Source organism: Panulirus ornatus, chromosome 19 (genome assembly GCF_036320965.1).
Source record: "Panulirus ornatus isolate Po-2019 chromosome 19, ASM3632096v1, whole genome shotgun sequence".
Taxonomy (NCBI): Eukaryota; Metazoa; Arthropoda; class Malacostraca; order Decapoda; family Palinuridae; genus Panulirus; species Panulirus ornatus.
The window spans coordinates 63725964-63752325 of record NC_092242.1 but is presented as its reverse complement, the minus strand read 5'-3'; the positions used below and the strand labels follow the sequence as shown (position 1 = coordinate 63752325).

Sequence of the window (26362 nt, the reverse complement as noted above, 5' to 3'; positions counted from 1 at the left end):
CTCACCCAAGCCAGCGCTCACCCTAGGCAGCCTTTATCCAAATCAGCATTCTCCTTAGCAAGTCTTCGCCCTTGCCAGCGCTCACCCTAGCCAGCCTTCAGTCTATTCAGCCTCACCTTTATCAGCCCTCATCACTACCAGCCCTCATCACTACCAGCCCTCATCACCACCAGCCCTCACCGCCACTTTCCCCGCCCCCTTACCATAAGCCCCCTCACCCAAGCGCCCTCATCCCCAGCCCTCTCCATCACAGCCCTCAGACAGAGCCCTCCAAGGCATTAGACACTCTTGACCCTCTAGTATATTGCTGAACACGCTTGATATGGTGCCGTGTGCCCGAGCCTCTCTCTCTCTCTCTCTCTCTCTCTCTCTCTCTCTCTCTCTCTTTCAGCATCCCTGCAGTACGGCAAACAAGGACCATTCTGGTCTAGAGGAAAAACAACGACATTTAATATATATATTCATATTCATTCATTTATTTATTCATTATACTTTGTCGCTGTCTCCCGCGTTAGCGAGGTAGCGCAAGGAAACAGACGAAAGAATGGCCCAACCCACCCACATACACAGACATATACACATATACACATGTACATAATTCATACTTGTTGCCTTTATTCATTCCCGTCGCCACCCCGCCACACATAAAATGACAACCCCCTCCCCCCTGCACGCGCGCGAGGTAGCGCTAGGAAAAGACAACAAAGGCCACACTCCCACTGATCTTCACTGCACGTCAGTTGACTAACAAAGTCGCTCTTAACCACACTGATATTCTGTGTTTCTTTTTCTTTTCACATCGAGGAAGAAAAAACAAAAAACGGATGAGGTTGTTATTTCGTGTCCCCTGACCCAAGCCGACTGAATTTTCCAGCGGCACATCAGCCAGGACCCGCCACACCCCGCCACATCTCCCTCCCTTACAAGGACCCCTCATGGCTCCTCCATGTATCAATCACATGTTCTCCCCGAAGGGACGCGTGTCGTTCTCTGATGGAGGAAGACATCCACCGCTACGTGTCGTTGACGTATCATGACAGGTCCAGCCGGGGTGCCACAATATGAACCCCCTCCTCCTCCTCCTCCTCCTCCGCTGTGCAGAGCCCCGTGTTGCGACCACATGGCCCTCCACTGAACCGAGACCTATGGCCTTCTTCAGCTGCGGTGGCCAAACTTGAGAGGCGCATTCTAGCTGTGGCCTCACGTAAGATGGGAACGGCTTGCGGGACGTTTCCCTTACACATGAACTTGAATGTTATTCTAATATTTGCCAGCAGACAGTTGGTCTCCTCAATTATTCCCCTGTGGTGAGACTCTGGCGTCAGGTAAGGGGAAGATGTCGACTCCCAAGCCCTTTCCCCGCACACACACACACACACACACACACACACACACACACACACACACACACACATTCCTCCTGCTTATTACACCGCGTCCCATCCTCATTACTTTCCATTCCGCCGGAGACCCCGAACCCACTTTGAGAAGGTTCCTTTGCCATGAGGTCCTTTGTCCCCTCCCACTGAGGTAATCTTCTACCCACTGAAGGGGTTTCTTCCCTCTTATCCCCAAGCCTTCTCCTCTCATGTCTGGGCGAGAGAGCTCCCTCTCTCGTGGAACTCCATGAAGTTCTTTACCAAGAACCTCTTCCCTCCTGAATCAGCGTCGTCTCTCACTTCTCCCCTCTGTCGAATGCCGTTCGTCCTGCTTCCAAGCACAGAACACACCACACTTTGTTGATGTTACCGCCCTGCTCATCGGCATACAGTGTCAATCAGTGTGATTTCATTGGTCAGGACATATCGTTCGAAGTGAAGGGTCAGTGTAGTGAATGTAAGAGGGTCACAGTTCATCGGCAGTGTACAGTACCCCATGTGTTGGTCAGTGTTGTGTAGTAGACAGTGATGGTCAGTGTACAGACAGTGTTGTCCGGTCTGAAGTGTTACTCAACGTGCACCATTCAGTGTCAGGTTAGCGAAGGTCAGTGTAGAGCCTTCATCGATCGGGGTGGAGTGAAGGCGAGCGCTGAGAAGTGTACAGTATTGACCAGTGTACCAAAGCGTTGGTCAGTCTACAGTGTCAGCCACTGTGCGACGTTGGCCACCGTACATTGATGTCAGTATAAACTGCTGAGTACTACATAGTATCTGACAGTGTACAATCAAACGTGCAGTTCGGTACAGTATAGTATGGTGGGCGAAACTGTTCAATTGTGATATGAGTTGATCAGTATAGTGTAGGTAAATGACAATTATTTAGTGTACATGGTAACCTATCAGGGATCACTGTTTTGGGTCAGTGTACAGTGTAGCTGATCCGTGTTCAGCGTTGCTCAGTCTCCGGAAGAGTTCAGTGTACAGTTTCGACCTATGAGGAATACTGACCAGTACAATGTTGGCCAGGTCTTAAAGATGGTCAGTGTTGATCAGAAAATAGTGACCACCATAATGTGCTTCTCAGGGCACTGCTTTACACTGACCACCATCACTACACTGACCACCACCACCCTACACTGATCAGCATACAGAGTTCGTCAGGTCAATGTAAACTGTCCGTTTCAGTGTGCAGTTTATCAGTGTAAAAGTCGAGAGGTAACTCGACCTGCTGATCAAAACTGCAACACTGAGCAGTGTGCAGTGTCGGCCAGAGAACACAAGTGTAGTTCAGCATACACAGGAGTGTATGCTACTCTTGTCAATCATTAACAACAAAAACAACACTTGTAAACTGATGTATACAGTATAATGTCAGTGTACAGTCCTCCTCAGGAAGTACATTACAGTGTACGTATATTACTGGCTATACAGCAACAGTCAATGTCTTTCGTGGTATGAAAAAAAAAAGATAGCACAAACACAGCCATGATTTTTTTTTTTTTTTTACCTCCAGTACAATCCAGCCATCTACTGAAACTCATGGGAAAGCCATCTAACTCCACACACACACACACACACACACACACACACACACACACACACACACACACACACACACACACACACATCCTGCAATAAACAAACGCTCCTTAATACCACCACACTCCCGTAAAATGACATGTAAACAACACCACCAACAACAACCCCCCCCTTCCCCCCTCCCACTAATTATTAACTTGGTTAATTACTAAGACACAGACGAACACGTTCACGCGCTGGCGAGGAGGTCATCAAGGCTAAGGCCAGGTCACGTGGGTCAAAGTCCCCTCCTCGTAAAGGTCGGGGTCGAGGTCGAAAAAAAAATCCCCCTCCTCTCTCTCTCTCTCTCTCTCTCTCTCTCTCTCTCTCTCTCTCTCTCTCTCTCTCTCTCTCTCTCTCTCTCTCTCTCTTCCCTCAAAAAAAAGAGAAAAAAAAATAGCGAAGCAATAAATGGCGATATTTGGCAACTCTCATCATTTTACCGATGCGAATTTATTTAAAGAAAAAAAAGAAACTTTATGTATCGCGAAATGTCTTGGCAAGTGCGACATTTCTTGAAGCTTGCTCCGCCGATATTCCGTCACTTGTGAGTCTATACGTCGTCAAACTCACAGCAAATTAATGGCCGAGGCAAAACACATTCCATTTTCTAATATATATACTTTATCAATACATAGATCTGCCGGAGAACCACAGTGTTAGTCAGTGTACAGTGTTCACAAGTGTATACACAAGACGGTCCTTCTGCAGTATACCTGACAGTGTTGAGGGCTTGCACACTGTTGGTCAGTATAGATTTTCTCTGTCAGTGTAGTACACTGTTATCGATGTACATCACAGGTCAGTGTACAGAGTCAGGCAGGAGTACAGTGTCGACGAACGCACACTGTAGGTCAGTGTAAAGAGCTGCTGAACAGTGTACAGAGATAATCAGTACACCGTGTTAGTCAGTGTACAGTGATTATCAGCATACCGTATCAGTGTACAATGACCTGTCAGTGTAAGATGCCCCTAATTCAAAGTGCAGGTCAGTGTACAATGTTGGTCAGTGTAACGTGTCGGTCACTGGCCAAAGTATACTATGTTGTGCAATGTACAACACTGTCAGTCTAAAATGCTGTTCGTTGTTCAGTACAATGTGGCTTAGCTGTGTATAGTGTTGCCATGTGTGCAATCAATGTTGGTACACAGCTTGTCAATGTACACTGCTAATCTGTGTGCAGTGTAACTCGTCAGCGAAGTGTTAGTGATACTGTGAAGTGCAGTACACTGATATTCAGAGTACAATATTTAGTGTGCAGTGTCTATCAGTGTACAGACCTGCTAGTCAGTGTACAGTGAAGGTCATTCTACACTGCTGGTAATCAGATCATAATATTATGAAAAAAATCAGTGTAGATTAAAATACAATGTTGTAGGTCAGTGTACAACGCTGGTTAAGTCTCTACGTATAAACTCTGTTCACTGTTGGCCAGTGTACTGGTACTCAGTGTACCAGGATGGTTAGTGTTGTATACTGTAATGAGAGAAAGTGTGATTCGCCCGTGCAGTGTCTACACACTGAGTGCACGTACAGTGTGAATCCTTGTTGATCAGTGGACAGTGGAAAATCATTGTGCAGCGTCGGTACAGTGACGGCAAGTGTACTGTTACGCAGTGTACTGCAGCAGACATTTATATTTGTGACCCTTTCTTGTCAGTGTACACACTAATAGTCAGTGTATATGGTCAGTTTACTGTCGTGACCATCATTGTCCGTGTCCCTCTCTGGTCAGTGTACACAGCGTCAGTCAGTACACTCATCAGTGTACATTTTTGGATAGCTTTTACTGTTTACTTATGTACGGTACAGTGTAGATCAACACTGAAATTCTGGTCAGTGAAGCGTTCTCGTCAGTGTTTTGCCTACATGCATCACTGTTGGATGAACAGTGACAGTCAGTGTAGAATGATGACCTACATGCAGTGTAGTCATGTGCAGTACTGCTGAATAATCACAGCTCGTCACTGAAAACTGTCAGACAGTATACAGTTTTGAGCACTGCAGATCTCGAAGTGATGTACATTTTTACTCCCGGTAAAGTGCAGTGTATTTCACTGATGACTGGTGGTGAGTCAGTGTACTGTTAGTAAGAGCGGTTGGTCGTCATACCTGTTGGTGGAGCTACAGTGTTACTAAGTGTACATGTACATCTGGTCTCTGTACACTGAGGTTGTGCGGTTGTCCTTTCGTCAGTGTACTGTGTTCGTCAGTGTAGTTTGTCATCGCTGTTGATCAGTTCATCTAATGATCAATCAGTATGTAGCCACTTTTGATCAGTGTAAAGTCCATTTTGCTCATCTGAATTGGTCAGTCAGTATTACTGATCAACGCTGGTCAGTGTAGAAGGCTGACAGTGCTGACATCTGTAGAACAACGGTGATTAAAAGGTATTGGTCAGTGTAGATCAACACTACAGTGTAGTCAGTGGGTAACAGTAGCATTCTGGACAGTATAATGAACCAAGGTACGACTCTGATCAGTGTAGTGTATGGTCAGTGTATCATCATGGACGGTAAAACATTGATGGTAAAAGTCAGTGTAGGATGTTGTTATCAAATGTTCACTCTATCGTGTTCACTACACTGCAGTGTCTCGGGGTCAGTGTATAGCGATAAGCCTACAGTGTCAGTGAACAGTGCAACCAACTGGGCAATGTCAACCACCAGTCTGTCAGTCAACCTTCACTGCTGCTGAGCAGTACATAACGTTCATAAGTCCAGTGACAATCACTGCACGGTGTACAATACTGCTGGTCAGTGTACAGTTGTTTTCAATCACTGTCACTGAGAAGAGAAGTTACGACTTACATTAAAGTCATTCCTCTTTCCAACCCCTCTGCCGCCCCGTGGATCAACCTGACGACAAAATCTCTGTCTGTCATGGCCGCCAGTGAATCGCGAATCAGAATCATCACCCCCATACGACAGAATTAAAGAGACAGACACGAACTAACTTTGATTCATATGTGCCGCATCGCCTACAGAAATTTCCAGACCGGGAGAGACAGGGAAACGGGGAGGAGGGGGGCAAGAGGGGTGCTGGGGGTTTCCAGGTTCTCCCAGCAGGCTTCCAGGCCAACAGAAAATCTGGACGAAGGGAAGGGAAGGGGAGGGAGGGAGAGAGGAAGGGAGTGGAAGGGGCGAAGAGCTTTATAAAAATCTGGGGAGGAAGGGAGAAGGGGGAAGGGGGGGGGGTTGTAGATATAGATAATCCCGGAGATTTACGAAATCAAGTGTGAACTTCAAACCGCCAGTGTTGTATGGCGCTAACACTAATGGTTATTTGTAGACAGACAAATACGCTGGTTCTTGCTAATTATATATATATATATATATATATATATATATATATATATATATATATATATATATATATATATATATATATATATATATATATATATATATATATATATCACTTCTTTAAGACAAGGTACTGATGAACGGAACGAACTGAATTTAAATTCAAGTAGCGGAGTGAAGGTGAGGGGAGTAAGTGTTGCGCCTCCCTGGTAACAGAGGGCGCTGGGTACTCACCATATTTTGGCGGAGTTTCTGCAGGAGTTTGTCCATGGCGGCTGACTAGCTGGGAGGAGGGTGCTGGAGGCCGACTCCGCCCTTAGGGACACGGTTATGAATTCGATGTATCAGGGGGGTTCCTGGCCTGGCCTGACCTGACCACAGCCAGATTCACTCGACACTAAGATGCAGAAATACCTTGATGGGAGGGAGGGATTGTATGGCAACAGAACGGCCCGTCTACTGAATTTCTCCTCCCCTCTCGGCGTACAGGCTCGGGGAGCTGGCTAAACACTCAGGTTATAACAACAACAAATGGTTCAAGGCACAGCGGCGGCACGAGGAGCATGGGAAGGGGGTCGAGTGTCACGTGAGTCTCAGTCTTTGAGCACTTATGTTTGAGGGAGCGACCCAGGGCGCTTCTCCCTGCCTCACTAGTTACCAAGGTAGCTAGCCTCGCCGGGCCAGCACCAAGTATGGTTCCATCATGGTCTTTCTCTCTCTCTCTCTCTACTCTCTGAAGGAAGGTGTGACACTCGTGTGTGTACATCAAGGCACCATGCTGGCCTCAGGAGCAGTGCCGCCAGGCCCTGGGGTGTGGAGAGAGAGGCTGAATAGCTAGCGCTGGGGGCAGGGAAGCCTCCCCCTGCAGCGGTAGGAGCCGATCATGGCAGCGAGGAGGGCCAGACTGGAGGCGATAGCAAGTATCGACAGGGGAGCACACACAGCCCCGTCCCGGTGTCAGCTGTTGGGGCTGCCGGCAGCCTGCCCTCACGACCACCACACCACGCCCACACCACCATCAGGACGCCCACCACGCCCCTACGCCCGTAATTACCGCCAGTGTAGTAGCACCAGACCACCGGGGACACACGCACATGGCTACGTTGTACTTGCCTTGCACACCGCTCGTCGGGTCCGCCCCCGCCGTCAACAGAGGCTCGCCCTGCGCACCCAGACCATCACCCGCACCCCGTCGTTCACCAGGCGGCTCTCCCTCCCTCTCTTTCTCTCCCTCTCTCCCCGTCTTACTCCTGGGCCTCTCCTTCTTCACCACTTCCCTGGACGATAACTTCACTAGACTCGCCCTCCTCCTCCGTCGGTAGAGGACCTGGCATGCCGGGCGGGAGTGAGGGAAATGGTAGGAGTGTCTTACTACGTGAGCACTCCCGCCTCACGCCCAGGAATCGATAGGTTACACCCGGCAAGGCGCTCCACGCTCGCCCTTCCTCCCCACACTGCTGCACGCCTCGCCTTCCACCGCACGCCTTGTACCGCACGCCTTGTACCTCACGCCTTGTACCACACGCCTTGTACCGCACACCTTGTACCACACTCCTTGTCCCACACTCCTTGAACCGTACACCTTTCACCGTACGCTCTGCACGTACACCTCGTACGGCGCACCTTGCCGTGCGTGTTGGAGCTACACCGTGCCATTGCCTCACACCCTACCCGGCACCATACTCGAGGGGCCTGCCTCACACACTCTCCCAGGACCTACTCTGACCTCCCCGCACTCAGTGACTTCCACCACACACACACACACACACACACACACACACACACACACACACACACACTCCAGATGTCATACTTACACGTGCTTTACGCACCTACCACCACACTCCACGCACTCACCACACTACACTCCACGCACTCACCACACTACACTCCACGCACCCCTCACCACACTCCATACACCCACCACACCACCGTCCACGAACTCGGCCACGGCACACTCCTCACCACGAAATACTTCACATACTTCATTCACTATACCGCACCACATCCCACACACTCTACTCTTATACTCATCACACCACACCACACACTCTCTCCCCATCACACCACACACACTCTCCTCCCTATACCACGCGCCACGCACACTCCTCACCACGGCACACCACACCACACACACTCCTTACCTCACCACACACACACACACACTCGCCTCACACCACAGACCGGCCATACTACAGTACGCGGCCCACACCCGCCCTGACACATGTTACCCAGCAACAGTGTGAGTCGCTACCAGCCGGCCGGGGGAGAGGAAGGGGGGGGAGGGGGCAACAGTCTCGGCCAGTCCCCCTCCTAACATAAATTCTACCACAAGCTCCCCTCCTCCTGCTTCCATCCCTCCCCTCCCCTCTACACCTTCCCCTACCTACCACTTCTCCCTCCCTCCCCCTCCTCTACCACACTGTGTCTAGCCGACCTCCACCTCCCCCTCTACAACCACCTCCAACATCATCATCATCCCCCCCTAACCCTCCCCGGCAACCCATTCGACCCCACTCCCTAATATTCCCCCCATTCCTAACATCCTTCCCCTTACCCATCCCCCTTTGTGTGTTGCCTCCCTTCCCTTCCCTTACCTTAGTGTCTCACATCCTCCCCCCAGCCCCCTATATCCCTGCGTCTTCCCTCACCACCAGTGTCTCCCCTCACCACCAGCGTCTCCCCTCACCACCAGCGTCATCCCCTCACCAACAGCGTCTCCCCTCACCACCAGCGTCATCCCCTCACCAACAGCGTCTTCCCTCACCACCAGCGTCTTCCCTCACCACCAGTGTCTCCCCTCACCACCAGCGTCTCCCTTCACCACCAGCGTCTCCCCTTACCACCAGCGTTTCCCCTCACCACCAGAGTCTCCCCTCACCACCGGCGTCTCCCCTCTCTCACTGTACCGCCTAAGCCTCGCCACAAGCCTTGAGGATATATTTTTTTCTTTCTTTGTTTCCCTTGTGGTGTCATTCAAACCTCCCTGACTTCCGTTCTTGATGTAACAGTTATCGTGGCCTGTTGTGTGACGGGGTGGGGTGTTGTGTGACGGGGTTGGAGTGTTGTGTGACGGGGTTGGAGTGTTGTGTGACGGGCTGGGGTGTTGTGTGATGGGTGGGGTGTTGTGTGACGGGGTTGGAGTGTTGTTTGACGACGGGTGGTGTGTTACAGCTGAGTGTGTAACGTGGGTGTTACGGCCTGGTGTGTGACGGGTGTGTAACGTGGGTGTTACGGCCTGGTGTGTGACGGGTGTGTAACGTGGGTGTTACGGCCTGGTGTGTGACGGATGTGTAACGTGGGTCTTGTACGGCCTCGACGCCTCCCATATCTGAGGAGTGTGAGTGACCGTGACGTCTGCTGATGACCAGTCGAGACCTGTCCTTCCTTCCTCACCACACGCCAGCGACGGCGCTCCATGGGCACGACGGAACGACCCTTGAGCACGACGGGACGACCCTTGAACATGACAGGACGACCCTTAAGCACGACGGGACGACCCTTGAGCACTACGGGACGACCCTTGAGCACAACGGGACGACCCTTGAGCACGACGGTACGACCCTTGAGCACGACGGTACGACCCTTAAGCACGACGGAACGACCCTTGAGCACGACGGGACGACCCTTGAGCACGACGGGACGACCCTTGAGGACGACGGGATGACCCTTGAACACGACGGTACGACCCTTGAGCACGACGGTAGGATCCTTCAGCACGGCGGTACGATGACCTGGTCTCTCATTTGACCCTCTTGGGGTTCAGACGACATGCAGGTCCATCATGTCCGAGGGTTGTACCTCCCTGCTCAAGGGGGGGGGGGTCCGAGAGGGGGCGGTACCGTCGTGCTCGAAAAGGATCGAACCGTCGTCGTCAAGGATAGAACCGTCGTCGTCAAGGATCGAACCGTCGTCGTCAAGGATCGAACCGTGTCGTCGTTGCTTTATGGGTTCAGGTGTCGTTGCAAAGTCGTCGCCCTTAACTATTTCTCCTTCCCGTGTCGGGAGCCGTGCGGCGGGTGCTTCGGAGCCCCGGGGCTTCGCTCTGAGGTTCAAGGCGTGTCTCAAAGCGTTCGGAAAACTTTCGACAATAATTCATGAGGCGCTTCCCAGCCGGTGTACGGAAGAGTCTATACACCTCAGCTCCAGGGAGAGAGTTCCAGTCATTTATCTCACTTGGATGTTCCAGGCGTGACGCACCTCCCAATCTATCTATCTATCTTCCTATCTGTCTATCCATCTATCATCATAAGCTCCATTCCCAATATCTTTCCGGGGTGCATCAGGGACATGCTGCCCCTCTCCTGCGGTATATCGCAGTTTAGTATCAATTTAGTCCAGCAGTAAAGGAGAAACAACCTTCATCTGTCGCCTGATGCTACACATGTGGGATTCCGGCCTTCATCTGTCACCTGATGCTACATATGTGGGATTCCGGCCTTCATCTGTCACCCGATGCTACACATGTGGGATTCCGGCCTTCATCTGTCACCCGATGCTACACACGTGGGATTCTGCATAACTCAGTATTCCCAATTCCTTTAAAGCCTCTCCCATGATGTAAAGTCTCGTATGCTTCAGTCTTTCATTTTAATTGTTTCGTAATATTCACAGTGTTGGAGGTGATTCAGCTGTTTATATCTGGTTATCTATATATATATATATATATATATATATATATATATATATATATATATATATATATATATATATATATATATATGTGTGTGTGTGTGTGTGTGTGTGTGTGTGTGTGTGTGTGTGTGTGAATCTGTGTCTGTGTGTGTATGTGTGTAAAAGGTCTCAAGTGATTCGTCTTATCTCATCGGATTCGTACCTAATTACCCACCGGAACTCAACCGGTGATTCAGAATATATTCCTCCACGGTGTGTAGGGGAGAGAGAGAGAGAGAGAGAGAGAGAGAGAGAGAGAGAGAGAGAGAGAGAGAGAGAGAGAGAGAGAGAGAGAGAGAGAGAGAGAGAAAAGAGAAAGAAAATACTCATCTGATTTACTCTGTACCTCAATCATTCAGAGCGGATCCAATCCCCTACCCCTCCCACACACACACCACACCCCCTCTCTGATCAACGCTGAGTTTCCTGTCTATTCGAACAGTATATGCATATATCTTTATATACTAAATGATAAGTATGGCTTCTATTAATTAATAATGTTTCACATTCATTCGCTCGGGAGTTTTACGTCGTGCCTTTGTATCAAAATGTCCGGCTAACAATGGCGTTGGGTAGATTTCTTTGTTGTCTTTGTTGTCGTCCGCCGATAGAGTGTAGACATTTCGTATTTCCGTTTATCTTCGGTCGGCACGAACCTAAAAAAAAAAAAGGGGGGGGGAAATGGATGGAAGGATAGGGGGAGGGGGGAGGGGAGGGGGGCTTCTTCTTCCCTAACACATCCGTCCGTCCGTCCGTCCTCATCAAACCCCGTCAACTCGACGGTACGATTCCACAACACGTCGGCATCAACCCCAGACCCGACCCACCCCTGACGGCGCGATGTCTGCGACGCGTCGGAACGACCCTGGAAGCAGACGACGGCGGTTACGAACACCCCCATCCCCCCCAACCCCCCACACACAACACCCCCCCTACCCCCCTTCTTGGGTAGGTTCTGCCCGTCGTGCTCGAGGGGTCGTACCAGCGCGTTGTTCAGCGGGGTGACTCCCGATTGGCCAGTCAGGAAACAACAGCACGCGACAGGCAGAGAGAGAGAGAGAGAGAGAGAGAGAGAGAGAGAGAGAGAGAGAGAGAGAGAGAGAGAGAGAGAGAGAGAGAGAGAGAGCAAATACAGGGTTGGGCAAACATGATAAAAACAGAACAGAGAACAAGAGAATCCAACGGAACAAATGCGGCACACGAGATATGGTCAGCCCATGTATTCTACACACACATGTGTACACACACATAAACACACACATGAGCACACGTACACACACACACACACACACACACACACACACACACACAGGACTGTGTGTGTGTGTGTGTGTGTGTGTGTGTGTGTGTGTGTGTGTGTGTGTGTGCGTGTGTGTGTAAGTGTGTGTGTGTATATTTCCACGAGACACCATGGAGACATTTAAATGTTAAGGGAGGGGGTGACCCTCTACCATGGCGGGTCGAGGGATGGAGGGGGCATGGAAGTGGGGCGACGAGCGGGGGTGGTTGGACGGAGGAGTGGGTGGGTGAGGGAGGGAGGTGGGGGGGGGGGAGTTCTGGGCCGATGGGTGGGTAAAGGGAGTTGGGGGGGAGGTGTGGAACCCATTGATCGCTCAGGCCCACCTCAAGTGGGGGATTATTGCAGTGTTATCTCCGAGATTCTCGCACTTACCGACATCCTTGATACTCTCTGCTGCCAACACACACACACACACACACACACACACACACACACACACACACACACACACACACACACACACACAAGCGCGCGCTAGTGTCAGTATATCCTTACAATTAGTGAGTAAATGTGAGGGATGAGAGGGGTGGGTGACAATACAGATGAGTAAAATCACTGGTTTTCTGAATGAACGTGTGTGAGGATAAGTCAATGGCAGAACGAGGCACGAGGATGATGAATGGCCAAATGAACGTATGACCCGATCACCAATGAATGAAACGAGAGGCAAAACGTGAATGAATAAACAAACGAGAGGTCTGGGCGATGAATGAGTGAGAGGGCGGACGCGGAAGTATGGGATGAATGAGTGAATGCGGAAGTCACCGGGAGAGTCGATAAATCAATAAGGAAACGGACAGAAGGTAATGAATATAGAGGTGGACAACCAGCTCACGTGGATAGATTAATTCACCGCAAGTGAATGGGATAATGAATGAAATGGCGAGTATTCTTCTGCAGTGAAAAAATAAATAAATAAAAAAAAATAACGAAGAAAAATCATTCTTAATTTCAGTCTCTTGTCCCCTGGCATGATCGACACCGGGGACCTCAAGCGCCAACCACCTTCTTCCCCCCTCCCGAACTGACCAGGCTTAGATAGACGGATGGACTTTAAGAGGGAAAATCTTAGTCTAGAGACCACGTAAAGTAACTTCTACGTATGAATGATCTGGCAGGCATGTGCCGCTGTCTCAAGCCGATGGAAACCGTGATGGCGCGGGTGTATAAGGCAAGATAAGGCGGGGGGAGGAGAGAGAGAAAAGAAATCAGCGTGGATAAGGCGCGGTCTGTTTCTGCCCGCGTTTTCAAATGGGCGGGCGACGGTTTGAGACGTGGCAACGCTTGGCCGAGTCGTGCAACATTTCCGCTAATTTTCTTATCTTTTCTATCATTTTTCATTACCAACAAAAATATCATAAAGTACAACATACATGTGTGATCCAAGAAGAGATCTTAGCATTTAGAAAGACTCTATCATAGGCAGAAAAACAGAAATTGGGATCACATGCACAAAATACCTTCTTAAGAATTTCATATTCACTGACATTCTCTTGGTTGATTTATATGATTGCATGAAAGTGAATTCTGCTGCCGATTTCCAATACACTGCTGTGTAACACGTCTACTACTTGAGCATAGCAGTGCCACACGAATACGACCCGTGCGACTCTTGAGCACGACAATTACGACGGTCAGGTCAAAAGCCTGGCCAACACGCCAAGGGTAGTCCCATCGGGCTCTCGGATCGTAGAGTTAGGGTTACTGGTCGTACTGGCGTGCTTAAAGGTCGTACTGGCGTGCCCATGAGGTTAAACCCTATAGGTAAAATGGGTTTTTCACTTATCAATCTTTGGGAATTAGGATCCTCCCGTCTAACCACACCTACCTTCACAATTCGGGCCTCCTCCTCCTCCTGCTCCTGCAGAAGGTTGCCTCCATATCGAGGTAGACGCCTGGAGGATCGTGGTCTGGCAAGGACGCCCCACCCCAGTGAACAACTTCAGTTGGCTGAAAGCGACAAAACAAATTCTAAACCAACAAAAGAATTTTTCAGAATGCCTCAGGAAACTTCAGTCATAATTCATACTCGACTCTGAAAGTCATTTAATTGTCACGACGGCAGGGGGAAAAGAATACAACGCTGTCGGGGACACTTCTCGCCCCCAAAGGAACCCAACTTACCCTGTTTCCACATCCAGTGCAGACTCGGGGTTGCAGGAGCCTCATGAATAAGGCTCTAGTTACATAATAATATTAATAATGATAGTAATGATAATAATAATAATAATAATAATAATAATAATAATAATGATAATAATAATAATAATGAATTCCGTAAAATTACGTGTAAAACATTTCACAGTTCATAAAACTGCCAACAGACGCCCTATGGGTAAGCAGCCAAGCATCATCATGTCACATTGTAGCTGGGCAATTAGAACTTTCCTACACCCGAAGGAGGCGTTATCATCTCGATGGAAATCAAGTATGTATACGTCCTTCCGCTGCACCGGGTCCCCGTGGTCCTGTCTCCCTTTACCTGGTAGGATCTTGCTAAATCTACCCTACTTCCCTACGGGGCTAGCGCGTCGTGCTCACAGCAGGAAAACCCACGGTTATATAAAGATACTAGACGTGTGAGGTACGTGTCATGTGTGTGTGTGAGATGGAGAGACTGCAAACTCTGGAGAGAATGCCAGCAATCCCACGTGTGAGCGAGGCAGAAAGAAAAGGTAGCAACCTGATCCAAGGAAGTGAAACGTGACAACGTCTGAAGTGCTGTCTCGCTGCGCGCAAGCCCTCACTAAACCCTTGCGGTTCCGAGTCGGTGGCAGCCCACCAAACCATCCCCCACCCCTGCAGAAAAGAATATGATAGCACTGAGGACAAGCGGCGCGGCTTAGAGGAAAAAAAAATTACCATTGTCATGCTGCGGATTAGTAGCTGGAGTCTGGCGGGAACGTGTTAGGTAAGGTTGCACCCACCGCGGGAGGGGGGCGACACAAGCGTTGCTGGGAGGGAGGGGAGTCAACTGACGCCTCTTTAAAACATGGTAAAACGCTCCACATTTCGAAGCACTCACGAAGCTTCCAGAATTTAAAAACAGCTTAGATTACCAGATACAATCTACAGTTATCATCCTCGGTTATTTTTTTTTTTCATTTAATTTCTTAAAGTACTACTGTTAAGTATACAAATTTTAAAATCCGCATGACACCCTTACGTCCGTCGACCCCATTCATCTTCAAACGCATTGGTAAAGTTTACATAACACTTTTAAAGTTGCGTCGGCTCCGGGGTGCGACTGATACACTTGAGACTCTTGGATTTTGCAACGTCCCTGATCATCATCAGTGACCCGTGCACCAGCGTCTGAGGGCTTGCAGCAAACACCTCCCTGCCAGTCTCCCGCCGAAACTGGTCTAGACGGCGACACCACGCAACAAAGAGGAAGCCCCACCCCCTTATCTCGACGAGGAGAGGAGACCCCCTTGTAACTCTGCAGACGTTCCAATACCCGCGCCTTCTGCTCGTGACGCAAGCATTTGCAAGCTCATCACACACACACACACACACACACACACACACACAGCTAACAGAGATGGGTCGAGTGGAGGGCATCATACATAAATGGTATCGGAATTAAACACAGCTGAGCTACTGGGAAAGGCTAGAAGCTTTAATTTTCCCCACAATGGAAGAGAGAAGAGTGACGGGTGACCTAATCATATCTTTTAAGTTTTCATGCCAGACTGATGAATACAATGAACAGTTCTTCTGAAGATGTATGATAAAAACAACCAGAGAACATAACATACAATTAAGCAAGAATTTTTTTCCAAAAATATTTGAAGAAATATCTTTACATTCTAAATGTGGTGGAAGAGTTGATTAAATTGTAATAGGACGCGGTTAGTCCAGACAGTTTACATTTTAAACGTTGTTCAAGAGATGGGGCCCCACGAGTGTAAAACTTCCTCTCCGTATAATACATGTAGATAACTGCACACATGGAAATGCTAGAGGCCTTAACTTTGCCCGCCATGGATGAGTGAAGTGATGGTTGACGAAGACAAGGAACAGCTCTTTGAAAGAGCAGCCAAAACCCATAACTTGAAACTAAAGAAGAAACCTCTGAGGAAGGATGTAAAGTACTTTTATAATGCGTTAAAATGGATGAATGGAATATAGTAACTACGAACAGCACACAGAAATTTAAAAAAAAAAAAAAAAAAAAAAAAGTATGACATACAAATGGTTCAAGAGGTGAGGTGCCACAAGTGCAAAATTCCTCCTCCACACATTACAAATAGGTAAATACAATCACCTCGTCGCTCTTGGGGAAACAAGCCAATATCCAATCGTTGCTGTGAACGACCGTTTACATAGTCATCTTCAAATGATTATACTAATTATTGCTTACGTTCAGGCAACACAAGAGAATCACATGTGTGCCAACAAGCGAGACTGTAAAACTTACCAAACGCAATTTTGATCATCTTTGGTCGTTTGAGCAATTCCATCCTTTAGCTAAATATTTTTCGTAACGTAACCTTACCTACTGCCACAGTGTCTCTGAAGAATTGTAGTTTATAACAGCTTTCGTATATTTACCAGAGGACCATTGCCATACTGGAAATCCTCGACCCAGTAGAAATACCTGACCAATTCTCTGTTACTTAACTGTGAACCGTCTGGCAAAGAAGTGGCTACCAAGTTCCTTAGGAAATTAGAAATGTTGGAAAATCCCATACTAGAAATGAGGCACAGTCGATAATACAAAATATCAATCCGCAAGTCAGTCATGTAGACACTTACCTTTGGAAAACCTCATTAATTTCCCACAGTTACAAATTGTATTACAAATCTCTATTCTGTATGCAAAGGAATACCATGGGAACCACAAATAACTCATCTCTGGGTACACAAGTAAATATAAGTTTACAGATATTCTGTACAACGATTATTTACTTTTACTTACGAAAAAAAATTATATTAACTTAAGGATGATTTCAGTAAACGTTTTTGATCAAATTACTATTCTCTTTCGTCACTAAACTGCTTCAACAACTACTAAACCTGAAGTAAACTAACAACTATACTCTCTCCTCACGACCTTCCACTCACTCCTCCACACTGACATCTTTATGAAGCCTCGGCGAAAATTAATAATGATATTGCCATGGCTCATCATTATTACCCCAGCCAACAATAATGGCTGGGATTAGAAGCTGAGAAAAATCAGGAGGCTACGGTTTTACAGAATAATGGGAGATAAACCTTGGGTAGGTTGGCTACGGATTTAAATGAGGGGAAAAATCGTAAACACTTGCTTTAAATATCGATGGTAACGTAACTCATATTTACGTTATTCATTGTCTATTCCATCGAAAACGTATAAAACCTATCTTCATCTAGACTGATGCGGTTTATTTAGTGGCCAAGAAATCAATAATGCTTCAATAAACAGCACTGAACAAAACATCAGTAGGAAGAATGGGCGTTCAAGAGTTATGGCTTTTGCCTTACCTTATTTCGAACATTGTGATCCTGCAGGTGATTTTGTGCTTTGGAAATAAAAAAATAAAATTTCACGTCTTTATCTTAAGAAACACTTATAATAAATTAAACTACGAGCAACTGAGACCCGTTGATTTTTCCTTTACGGGAAACTACCAATAATAAGTTGCGAAAAACCTGTTGATATAAAGAGCATCGCATGAAGCCCAGAGCACCACGCAATACTGTAAACAACGGAATCCAAATGTAATTAGGCTCGAGTGCATTTCGGTAGGGGATCTACTTATGTTCTTATAATTCCCAGCTTTTATTCCAGCTAACAAAACTAGCAATTTAAATTACAGTTATAGGAAACCACCCACATTATTTTGTAAGATTGAGCTTTTTGAGGGTAGTTACTACACAAAATGATAGTTAAGGATGGTTTTGATTTTGGTATTCAAAACTACATAATAACCTGATATCAAAATCCCTCTGGCCAAAATCTTTTATGCATTCTGCATCGATTTATTTTCGCAAAGAAATAGTGACAGCTTTACAAGTATCAACATATGAGACACCAGTTTTAGTACAATAGTCACAACATCAGAAGACAGGGGACAAAGGAGAAAGAATACGGCCCATGTTTATTGTGTGTCGCAGAATACTAGAAGGGACGGGAGATCTTCCCCTCCTGTATTACTTTCAAAACAAGGAACAGGACACACACAAACACACATATATGCCGGTATATTGATAATGGCATAACCCCAAAAGACCAATCTGTTCTGACCTATACAAGATATTGTAAGAAAATATATGAATACAATTTAATATAATGAATTATAAATGAAACTGTAACAGGTTTAGAAAATAAGAAATATTCTTTTGAATGGACAACAAAGCTTTTTCTCCACTGCAATTACTAAATTATACCTTAAGGAAAATTTTATGACTAGGATGTTATGAAAACCTAAAAATACACAAATATGAGACAAACATCTTTTTACACTTAACTGCCTTTTCCGCCTAAGCGAAATAGCGTCAGGAACAACCGAACAATGGCTTCATTTGTTAAAGATTCTCCAGCCTTAGCCAAACACTGGCCTTTTGTCTTTAGACGGCCCGTCCCCCCCTTCCTCACTTGCACACATTCAGTCTTTAGTTACCACGAATAATGGACGAAAAATATTATTTGGACAATAAATGACTAGATCTTCCACGACGCATGCGCTCAGACGATCCCCGCGCCCGCCGTAGACTGCCATATAAAGACAGGAAATCGTTAGCAAGCGTCACTCATTGTCTTTATATTTCACTCTAAATTCTGCAGAACTGTGCCAGAAGCTAATGGCTATGACAGATTATACTTCTAATGACGTCTGGTATAGTTAATGCTGGGGTGGTACATGGGAGAGGCCTGATAACTGAGCTGATGTATGACTATTATCTGACGGAAGACAGTAATAGCTTCCTAAATTCCTAATCTGTATTGACTGAGACAGACAAGCAGAAGCTGGGTAGCTACATCTACCCCAGAAGACTCAGTCAACATGTTTTCTGTCCGGGTGCGTATGTTAGAAATGCCTCTTACCCATAAAATGTTTGACAGTGTTTCTCTTTGATGTTGCAACGAGGAACTATGGTAAAGTTGATATTTATCATGACTACATTATTTCCGATAAAGAAACTGAATACTACTCAACCATATTCATAAATGTTAAAAAAAAAATAGTCATTTGTTTCATTTCATTTCGACGCACCTGGGGATATTTCCCTTGAAAAATAATTCTGGTTCTATAACGAGAAATTTGCAGAAAATCAGCTGGATTTCTTTATCAAAACTTATTCAGTGCACACTAAATCTTTCAAGGAATAATTAGAGTCCAGTCATTCTTAATGAAGAGTTTGTAAAGGACAGAGCAGATATCCATTAAACCACCTTCACCATCGTCAAACCTTATTAATAATTACATTCCCTGAACTAATGAAGTGTAAGCTGCTCTCCTGCTTAATAAAGAACCACGATTTTAAGTCGACTGAAATTACCAAATATGTTTCCTGCAGATTTACGCTTGACGTATGATAACAATCAAACTATGATTAACCCTCATTAACGCGACAGCGCAGCCCTTGAACATGATGATACGACACTTGAACACATCACCAGTACAAATATAGGTCGGATCATCATACAAGGGTCATTCTTATGGGTCGTCGCGTCGCGCTCATGGGTCGTAGCGTCGTGTTCAGGGGTCGTGCTGTCATACTGAAAGGATTGGCAACCAATAAGCTGGTTATGGTCGAAAACTGAATAATAAACACGATGGTTAACCTTGTCTTCGTCTTCTAGCCACAAATTCAGCACCTTACAGTCAAGCTCAACGCCAATGTTAATTATTCTGCTTGCAGGAGCTCGAGCATGCGCTGTGGTAGCTGTTTGATGCAAAAATAGGAACAATCTTGCATAGCAAGGTAATCCATAGAAAGACTTACCAGGCGCTGTACCAGTAACACACACGCACGCATGCACCTCCACCCAACTTGTAAAATACACGATAATGTTACTGATTCTCAAGTGTGACATTTCTCGTTCTCAAATTTCGTTACTACGGTGTCAACTGACTGCATCAAATAAATAGTCGAGGATGGCTGATCCGTACCCGCCAGCTGTACTGACATTTCTGAGCTGATAACATTCTTCCCTGACTCCCGTCATTCTGCCCATTCACCTCCCTCACCATTTCTATCCTTAAGTTGGTGTTTTTTTTTAAAGGAATAAATCAAATCAAGACGAAATTAACTTTTCCTCGGGATTTCAAACTACAGAGATATACAGCTCGCGTAATACACTTTTACTATTCTCATCAGCCATTCCATGGAGGCAGAAAAAAAAAATCGTCCATGGAGGAGGAGGGGGCAAAAAATATGTCATTCACAGAAAATCTTATGAATTTTTCGCCAGTCGAGTTATTTTCAGACCAACAGAAATAGACGAAATCCAGGAGAGTTCAGGTCAGCTTCTCCCCCATCACCCCCTATCCAATTTTTCTCCCATAATCTGCAGAGGAGTAGCATTCTTATTCCTTTAAAAACTTTCGGTCTGTATTTTCAGTGTTTATTCTCTTATATATTAGATTACTAATGAGAAACGAAACCGGCTGCTGCTGTCGATCCCAGACGATGCCATTTCCATCAGTCTTTCTCGCCTTTTACCAACTTTCCTCCAAACCAACATTACTGACTGTGTATTTAACAAATGATAATAACCTTTTCAATTTAACATGGCTACAGTGGTATTCTAAATTCAAGACTGCAACAGAACTACCGCAAAACGAAATAATAACATAAAGTGTAGCGCGCTGAACTTGATTTCTGGTGGTGTCTGTGTTAATGATTGGAAATGATATCATGTATCCAGCACGGCGGCCGAAAGTTTTCTCCGCGTCTGCCTCAGGGGTTTCTAGTTGAGACCACTGGGAAGTCGGCCTGTATCTATCTATTATGATGGATGAGACAATACATGTTTGAATTATTTTCAGTGGTCATCCCGGGACTTAACCTGTTTTTCCTCCATGGTGAGGCAACTTCAATATCTTCCCCTAACATATTTTTTTCGTTTTTTGACCATTTCTAAAAATGGAAATTTTAATTTCTCACTGAACGTAGATCTATTAGTCAAGGTCTCTTCGGCATATCTTGTAGATTTTGAAGCCGCACAGAGAAAACATTTCATCTTCAGCAATTATCAGCACGACATGCATTTCTCTCCTGCACGGACCAAGAGGAGCTAGACTTCTTTCTAACCCCATGGCAGAGACAAAGGGGGGGGGGAGCTTCTTTCTAACCCCTTGGCACAGACAAAGGGGGGGGGTGAAGCTTCTTTCTAACCCCTTGGCACAGACCAAGAGATGCTAGGCTTCTTTCTAACCCCTTGGCACAGAACAAGAGATGCTAGGCTTCGCTCTAACCTCTTGGCACAGACCAAGAGATGCTAGGCTTCTTTCTAACCCCTTGGCACAGACCAAGAGATGCTGGGCTTCTTTCTAACCCCTTGGCACAGAACAAGAGATGCTAGGCTTCTTTCTAACCCCTTAGCACAGATCAAGAGATGCTAGGCTTCTTTCTAACCCCTTGGCACAGATCAAGAGATGCTAGGCTTCTTTCTAACCTCTTGGCACAGACCAAGAGATGCTAGGCTTCTTTCTAACCCCTTGGCACAGACCAAGAGATGCTAGGCTTCTTTCTAACCTCTTGGCACAGATTCCTCAGCGAGGTAATCAAAAATGTCGTTCATATTCAACACGAACGAAGCAACCCCCCCCCCCCCCCCACGGCATTCCTCCCTGGAGGTCAAGCATCTTGTGACACCGTGACCTTACGCGGCACCATCATACCTCATTACCTGAAATGACCTGATTACATTGCCTCCCCCTGACATTGCTGGTTGTCGCCTGGGAAATTTATAGCCTGAGCTATGTATAGTCGGAGCGGAGGAAGTGAGGGGGGAATGGAAAGGCGAGGAGGGTGCCCCCCTACATCACTTGTCAAAATCAATTCTTAAGAACGATAAAGGGAGAGCTCAGGCGGTAACCAGGAGTGACAAAAAGATAAAGCGTCCATATCATGGACCATCTCAGTATACATTTTCAGAGCTAGCATAGCCTAGGAGGACAGCTGGTAATTGGCTTTCGTGCGATAAAGATAACCCTCGGGGGGTCCCGAGGTTGAGTCACTCGGGTCGATGTGTCGACATCGAAAGGGCTCCCTCACCACCTGAGTTGCCGGCATCAGCACCGTCCAGCTGGGGCGCCGGCCAGGGGAGCTGCTGCCCAGTAAATTAGATATGTGGCCGGAAAGGTCAACTGCAGCACCCCAGGCCAGCCCCACCTACCCCCCCCCCACCAAGACTTTTATTCTCTCTCTCTCTCTCTCTCTCTCTCTCTCTCTCTCTCTCTCTCTCTCTCTCTCTCTCTCTCTCTCTCTCTCTCTCTCCCTCTCTCTCTCTCCCTCTCTTATCGCATATTTCTATCTCCGTCACTTTCCTTTACTGTTACTTGATTTTTTTCTCTGTCACCTTTATCTTTACTCTTTATCTTTCTCTTCTCATTTCCTACATGACTTGCCTCGTTCTCTTCAATATACTTATTTGAGTTCCACCTCTTCCTTTCTATCTTTCTTTAGATATTCATTGGCCTTCGTTTCTCATTATTCCTGTTATCAATTCAACTGTATTTCTTCCTGCAATTCATTCTCTCTCTCTCTCTCGCCTCGCTACTGACGTCATACATAGTGTATCATAATTCAAAATCAAATGGTATCTCATTTTTGTATACAGGGTCTATGTGCCACGTTATACATAATTATACAAACGTTTACATATAATTATTCTATTTGTGGCTATGTATATACGTGTTTTATGTAACACACACACACACACACACGCACACTATCCACCCTCCTGCCTCCCAAATCCACACACTCACCTGCACTATCCGCCCTCGAGAACTCTCCCGACCACCTCACCATCACAACTTACTCTCACCACATGAAAACAACCCAAACTTTAAGTCCTCCAACTGTAACTTTTCCTCTTACTTCTAAACCTCTCTCTCTCTCTCTCTCTCTCTCTCTCTCTCTCTCTCTCTCTCTCTCTCTCTCTCTCTCTCTCTCTCTCCAAGATAAAAACATACCATCCCAAATCAAGTTTTCGCCACCAGAGCGGCTGCGGTGGTAATGTATACACGACATATGTTTCCCGGCATCGTTCCATGGGTCCTCATGTCAGCTGACGATAATTCACGCCTTGAGGAACATACGTTTGCTACCCAGAGTCACACTGCATATCTACGTACATATCAAATTAATAATAATAATAATAATAATAATAATAATAATAATACATGGATGCGATGTAAGTCAAAGTTCTCAAAGAATTTATGCAAATAAATGAGCCAAATGATGAATGATCTTCATGAAATAATGGGCTTTCTCTGTTCACAGAAAGCACAGGGTTTACTGTGACAGATTATGTTTTGCTAAAACTAATTGGAAGATGACATGAATTACCTCCCAGAGAACAACTTATATACATCTAAACAGCTATTTGTGTGTGTGTGTGTGTGTGTGTGTGTGTGTGCGCGCGCACGCGTATTCACCTTTTTGTACTACTATACAGGGAGTTCTACACTCGTGGAGCCCCATCTCTTCAACTTGCGGCAACATACATTGTAAAATCAGTCGTGTTTGCATTTACCATGTCTGCAGGTGTGTTTATGTGTGGATGTCTGTCGGGGAAGGAGGGTTAGCACCATCCAACGTAAGGAGAGCCTTGACTTCCAAACTTAAAAAAAAAAAAAAAATCTAAAAACCAACAACTTCTGTATTTCTTCCTCACTCTTTTTACTCCCGTTCTCTCTCCCTTCTCTAGGTGACTTTACCAGGAGCACAAGGGATCACATGCATCATGTTACATCACCCAAGACACAACTCTCATGCCTTATTCTCTAATGACGATGATGACTCGGGTAGACACATGTCCTAGTCAAAGGCCACCTCAAAAGGGAAGAGAAAAATAAGGAATATGGATATTAAGTATAGGATTGCGGTGTTTCTAGACCTGACTCTTTAACAAGGAGAGGTTATGTAGGAAGAGGGAGGGAAAGACGAAAAGATGAGGACCATCCACAGCTTGGGGAGGGAAAGAAGGCATCGTAACGTTGTATATTCATACTCGAGTGGTCAGCCTCAACACACAAACTGAGGGAAGCAGCAGCAGCTTGAAAGTCATGGAAAACGCTTAAGGTGATCTATCTTGATTACCCTTCTAAACTGGTAGTAATATATACAGTATTTCCTTAATGATCACCTTGCAATCTTATTTTTTCTACGACTACTGGAAGAGAGAATCAACGTCCGCTAGCACGTTCAAACATTCACATAAATATCCTGAACACATGGAAGGGTCTGCTAAGCATCTGCTGAATGCTCTTCAACTAATGAGCCACCTCATCAAAATGTAAATCTCGCAAAGTTGTTACTATAACTTCTCGTCTACTTAACATAATAATGACTATGCAAATTAGATAAAAATGATCATACTAATAGTCTCAGCTTCATCTCAGCAGCACATCTACCAAACCAAAGACGTTGGCTACAATGACCTCCTCAAAGAGCACGTCACTGAAGCTCTAACTCATGTACACAGGAAAAAAAGAAAATTGCACTCAAAAGTACCTGCAATGAAATCTTGCCATAGGCAGCGCTTAACGCACGTCTTGTGATTAACATTATTGCTCTTGTCTGTTGCCACGCACCCTGTGCAACTGTCAGGCTTGGTAGCTTCATCTGGAAGAGAGTGTAATTTCCTAATTGTAAATACGTAATTGTACTGTCCAAGGAGGGAGATTGACACTCGTGGGGCCCCATCTCTTTACGTTCTTTCATACCTCATAAATCTATGTATGATGTCAGCATTATCTATTTTCTGTCATTCTGTTTCATTCATCCACCACTCATACTAAAAAAAAGTATTTACATCCTTATTAACAAATTTCTTAATTTCCTGTTACATTCTCTGGTGATCTCTCTCTCTCTCTCTCTCTCTCTCGAACTGTTCAGTCCACATCGTCGATCACGCATAACCTTAAAGGATTGTGATCAGGTCACCCCTGACTCTTCATTACCAAGGTGGGCAAATTTAAAGCCTCAGCCTTTCTCTGTGGTTTAGCTGTGTCAATTCTGGTACAATCTTTGTTGCCATCTTCTGAACCTTCACTATCAACTCTTCGGGTTTCTTAAGGTGTGTCCAAACGTGCACAGCCTATCCTAGTTTTGACCTGATTATTTGTTACTTGCCAGCAGACAATCTGTTTTCCAAACCATTCTTGTAATATGGGAATCCGGCGACAGGTCAGGAACACTATCAACTCCAAGTCCTTTTCACACAGGGAATCCTAAAACTTATTTCCTGCTGGGTAATAATCATACCAAGGCTGTCTTATGCTCTGCCCCATCCTCTACTTTACATGAGCTTGGGTCAAATTTCAGCAATCACGTTTTAAACCAACTTTGTAGTCTCCTTATAAGCTGATGCAAACCTCCTTGCTTTCCACTTCCCTCATGACCTGCATATTCGGGTAGGTCTCCATATACCTTGAGGTTAGCCATTGGCATTGACCATCAAGAGTAATAGGCACAAAACCGAACCCTGGAGTTCTCCATTGATCAATTCTACTCATTTGACAAAGGTCCCTCAAACATGCCTCCTTTGTTCCAACCAAATGAGATAAAAGAAGCTCTCCCTTATTTCTACATTGCAATCCAGCCTCCTCCAAATAGTCCACTCAGCCTTGATCTCCTTTCCCTAAAACTGATTTTTTCTCTTGGGAAATTCCTCCGGATAGTCATCCACTTGCTTTCTTTAAGTTTTCTAGAACCTTACACGGCATACTCATTGGTGAGGCTCATCGGTAGTCCAATGCCTGTTCCCGTCCTCCTTTCTATATGTAGGAATGATGTTCGTTCTTTAGCACTTCTCTCCAGTAACAAATCGAACAGTACTTCAAGTGGTTTATCTTGTGTATCTGCAAACATCTTTAGCACATACGGTGAAATTTCATCAGGACCATCACCTTGTATGGACAAAGTCCTTTTAGTACTGTAGTTATCTTTCTTAGATCTC

The 26362-nt window shown here is 46.0% G+C and overlaps 1 protein-coding gene across 1 annotated transcript in view; it reads right to left on the bottom strand.

The window, feature by feature from the left end:
- LOC139755593 (uncharacterized) overlaps window positions 1-8358 on the bottom strand; it is a 219165-nt gene extending 210807 nt beyond the window's left edge. The window contains exon 1 of the mRNA XM_071674115.1: window positions 6498-8358. Coding sequence (XP_071530216.1) covers window positions 6498-6533 — 36 coding nt within the window. The 5' untranslated portion in view covers window positions 6534-8358. The remainder of the gene's footprint in view (window positions 1-6497) is intronic.
- Window positions 8359-26362: the final 18004 nt, after the last annotated feature.